This window comes from Lepidothrix coronata, unplaced genomic scaffold, assembly GCF_001604755.1.
Source record: "Lepidothrix coronata isolate B3197 unplaced genomic scaffold, Lepidothrix_coronata-1.0 Scaffold612, whole genome shotgun sequence".
NCBI lineage: Eukaryota > Metazoa > Chordata > Aves > Passeriformes > Pipridae > Lepidothrix > Lepidothrix coronata.
In genome coordinates, this window is record NW_016690792.1 from 1 (window position 1) to 3,448 (window position 3,448).

General features: G+C 64.4%; 1 protein-coding gene across 1 annotated transcript in view; it reads right to left on the reverse strand.

Annotated features, from left to right (window-relative positions):
- Positions 1-48: 48 nt before the first annotated feature.
- The window catches only part of LOC108510291 (calmodulin-regulated spectrin-associated protein 3-like), a 10,306-nt gene continuing 6,906 nt past the window's right edge, over positions 49-3,448 (reverse strand). The window contains exon 4 of the mRNA XM_017839962.1: positions 49-728. Within this exon, the coding sequence (XP_017695451.1) occupies positions 358-728 (371 nt within the window). The 3' untranslated portion in view covers positions 49-357. The remainder of the gene's footprint in view (positions 729-3,448) is intronic.

Genomic DNA, 3,448 nt, shown 5'->3' on the forward strand with positions numbered 1-3,448 from the left:
CCCCCCCATTCCCTCCAGTATCCTCTCAATTCCCTCCCAGTGCCCCCCCCAGTGCTCCCAGTGCTCCCAGTATCCCCAGTACCATGCGGATGGGTCTCTGCTGGAGGTCCTGGACCCTCACTGGGACCCCCTGGAGGGTGGGGGGACCCCCCATTCCCCCCAGTGTCCCCCCCATTCCCTCCAGTATCCTCTCAATTCCCTCCCAGTGCCCCCCCCAGTGCTCCCAGTGCTCCCAGTATCCCCAGTACCATGCGGATGGGTCTCTGCTGGAGGTCCTGGACCCTCACTGGGACCCCCTGGAGGGTGGGGGGACCCCCCATTCCCCCCAGTGTCCCCCCCATTCCCTCCAGTATCCTCTCAATTCCCTCCCAGTTCCCTCCCCAGCACTCCCAGCGCTCCCAGTGCTCCCAGTATCCCCAGTACCATGCGGATGGGTCTCTGCTGGAGGTCCTGGACCCTCACTGGGACCCCCTGGAGGGTGGGGGGGACCCCCCTCCCCGCCAGCAGCCCCAGCAGCGCCCCCAGGTCGGCGGGGGGGGGCTCCGGGGGCGGGGCCTTGCTGGGCGCGGCCGAGGTGGGCGGGGCCTGGCCGGGCGTGGCCAGGGCGTGGCACCAGGCGCGGCAGTAAAGGTCGGAGGCGAGGAGGAGCCGCTCCACCGGCGGCTTCAGGTGCTCCTGAGCGTACTGGTCCGTGTAGAAGGGGTCCCGCAGCTCTTCCGGAACGTTCCCTGCGGGAAACAGGGATAACGGGGTCACCCGGGGTCACTCGGGGGTCAGGGGGACACACGGACATGGACACAGGGACACAGGGACAGAGGGACAGAGGGACACACGGACACAGGGTGGGTGTAGAAGGGGTCCCGCAGCTCTTCCGGAACGTTCCCTGAGGAAAACAGGGATAACGGGGTCACCCGGGGGCAGGGGGACACACGGACATGGACACAGGGACACATGGACACAGGGACAGAGGGACACAGGGTGGGTGTAGAAGGGGTCCCGCAGCTCTTCTGGAACGTTCCCTGCGGGAAACAGGGATAACGGGGTCACCCGGGGGCACTCAGGGGTCAGGGGGACACAGGGACAGAGGGACACAGGGACAGAGGGACACACGGACACAGGGACAGAGGGACACAGGGACACAGGGACAGAGGGACATGGACACGGGGACATGGACACGGGGACATGGACACACGGACATGGACACACGGACACAGGGACAGAGGGACACAGGGTGGGTGTAGAAGGGGTCCTGCAGCTCTTCCGGAACGTTCCCTGAGGGAAACAGGGATAACGGGGTCACCTGGGGGCACTCAGGGGGACACGGGGACACACGGACAGAGGGACAGAGGGACAGAGGGACAGAGGGACACATGGACACAGAGTGGGTGTAGAAGGGGTCCCGCAGCTCTTCCGGAACGTTCCCTACGGAAAACAGGGATAACGGGGTCACCCGGGGTCACTCAGGGGTCAGGGGGACATGGACACACGGACAGAGAGACACAGGGACACAGGGACAGAGGGACACAGGGACAGAGGGACAGAGGGACACACGGACACAGGGTGGGTGTAGAAGGGGTCCCGCAGCTCTTCCAGAATGTTCCCTGAGGGAAACTGGGATAACGGGGTCAGCCGGGGTCAGGGGGACACAGGGACACACGGACAGGGACAGAGGGACAGTGGGACACAGGGTGGGTGTAGAAGGGGTCACGGAGCTCTTCCGGAACGTTCCCTGCGGAAAACAGGGATAACGGGGTCACCCGGGGCACTCAGGGGTCAGGGGGACACACGGACATGGACACAGGGACATGGACACAGGGACACAGGGACACAGGGACAGAGGGACACACGGACACAGGGTGGGTGTAGAAGGGGTCCCGGAGCTCTTCCGGAACGTTCCCTGAGGGAAACTGGGATAACGGGGTCACCTGGGGGCAGGGGGACACGGGGACACACGGACATGGACACAGGGACACAGGGACAGAGGGACAGAGGGACACAGGGACAGAGGGACACAGGGACACACGGACACAGGGTGGGTGTAGAAGGGGTCCCGCAGCTCTTCCGGAACGTTCCCTGAGGGAAACAGGGATAACGGGGTCACCTGGGGGCACTCAGGGGTCAGGGGGACACAGGGACATGGACACAGGGACACAGGGACAGAGAGACATGGACACAGGGACAGAGGGACACAGGGACAGAGGGACACAGGGACACAGGGTGGGTGTAGAAGGGGTCCCGGAGATCTTCCGGAACGTTCCCTGAGGGAAACAGGGATAACGGGGTCACCCGGGGGCAGGGGGACACAGGGACACAGGGACAGAGGGACACAGGGACAGAGGGACACAGGGACAGAGGGATAGAGGGACACACGGACATGGACACACGGACAGAGGGACAGAGGGACACAGGGTGGGTGTAGAAGGGGTCCCGCAGCTCTTCCGGAACGTTCCCTGCGGAAAACAGGGATAACGGGGTCACCCGGGGTCACTCAGGGGTCAGGGGGACACACGGACACACGGACACAGGGACAGAGGGACACAGGGACACAGGGACAGAGGGACACAGGGACACAGGGACAGAGGGACACACGGACACAGGGTGGGTGTAGAAGGGGTCCCGGAGCTCTTCCGGAACGTTCCCTGCAGAAAACAGGGATAACGGGGTCACCCGGGGTCACTCGGGGGTCAGGGGGACACAGGGACACACGGACACAGGGACAGAGGGACACAGGGACACAGGGACAGAGGGACACAGGGACACAGGGACACACGGACACACGGACACAGGGTGGGTGTAGAAGGGGTCCCGCAGCTCTTCCGGAACGTTCCCTGAGGGAAACAGGGATAACGGGGTCACCCGGGGTCAGGGGGACACGGGGACAGGGATACAGGGAAACACGGACACAGGGACACAGGGACACACGGACACAGGGACACACGGACACAGGGTGGGTGTAGAAGGGGTCCTGGAGCACTTCCGGAATGTTTCCTGCGGGAAACAGGGATAACGGGGTCACCCGGGGGCACTCAGGGGTCAGGGGGACACGGGGACATGGACACACGGACACAGGGACACAGGGACAGAGGGACATGGACACGGGGACATGGACACACGGACATGGACACACGGACACAGGGACAGAGGGACACAGGGTGGGTGTAGAAGGGGTCCTGGAGCTCTTCCGGAACGTTCCCTGAGGGAAACAGGGATAACGGGGTCACCCGGGGGCAGGGGGACACGGGGACAGGGATACAGGGACACACGGACACAGGGACACAGGGACATGGACACAGGGACACAGGGACACAGGGACACACGGACAGAGGGACAGAGGGACACAGGGTGGGTGTAGAAGGGGTCCCGCAGCTCTTCCGGAACATTCCCTGCAGGAAACAGGGATAACGGGGTCACCCGGGGGCACTCAGGGGTCAGGGGGACACGGGGACAC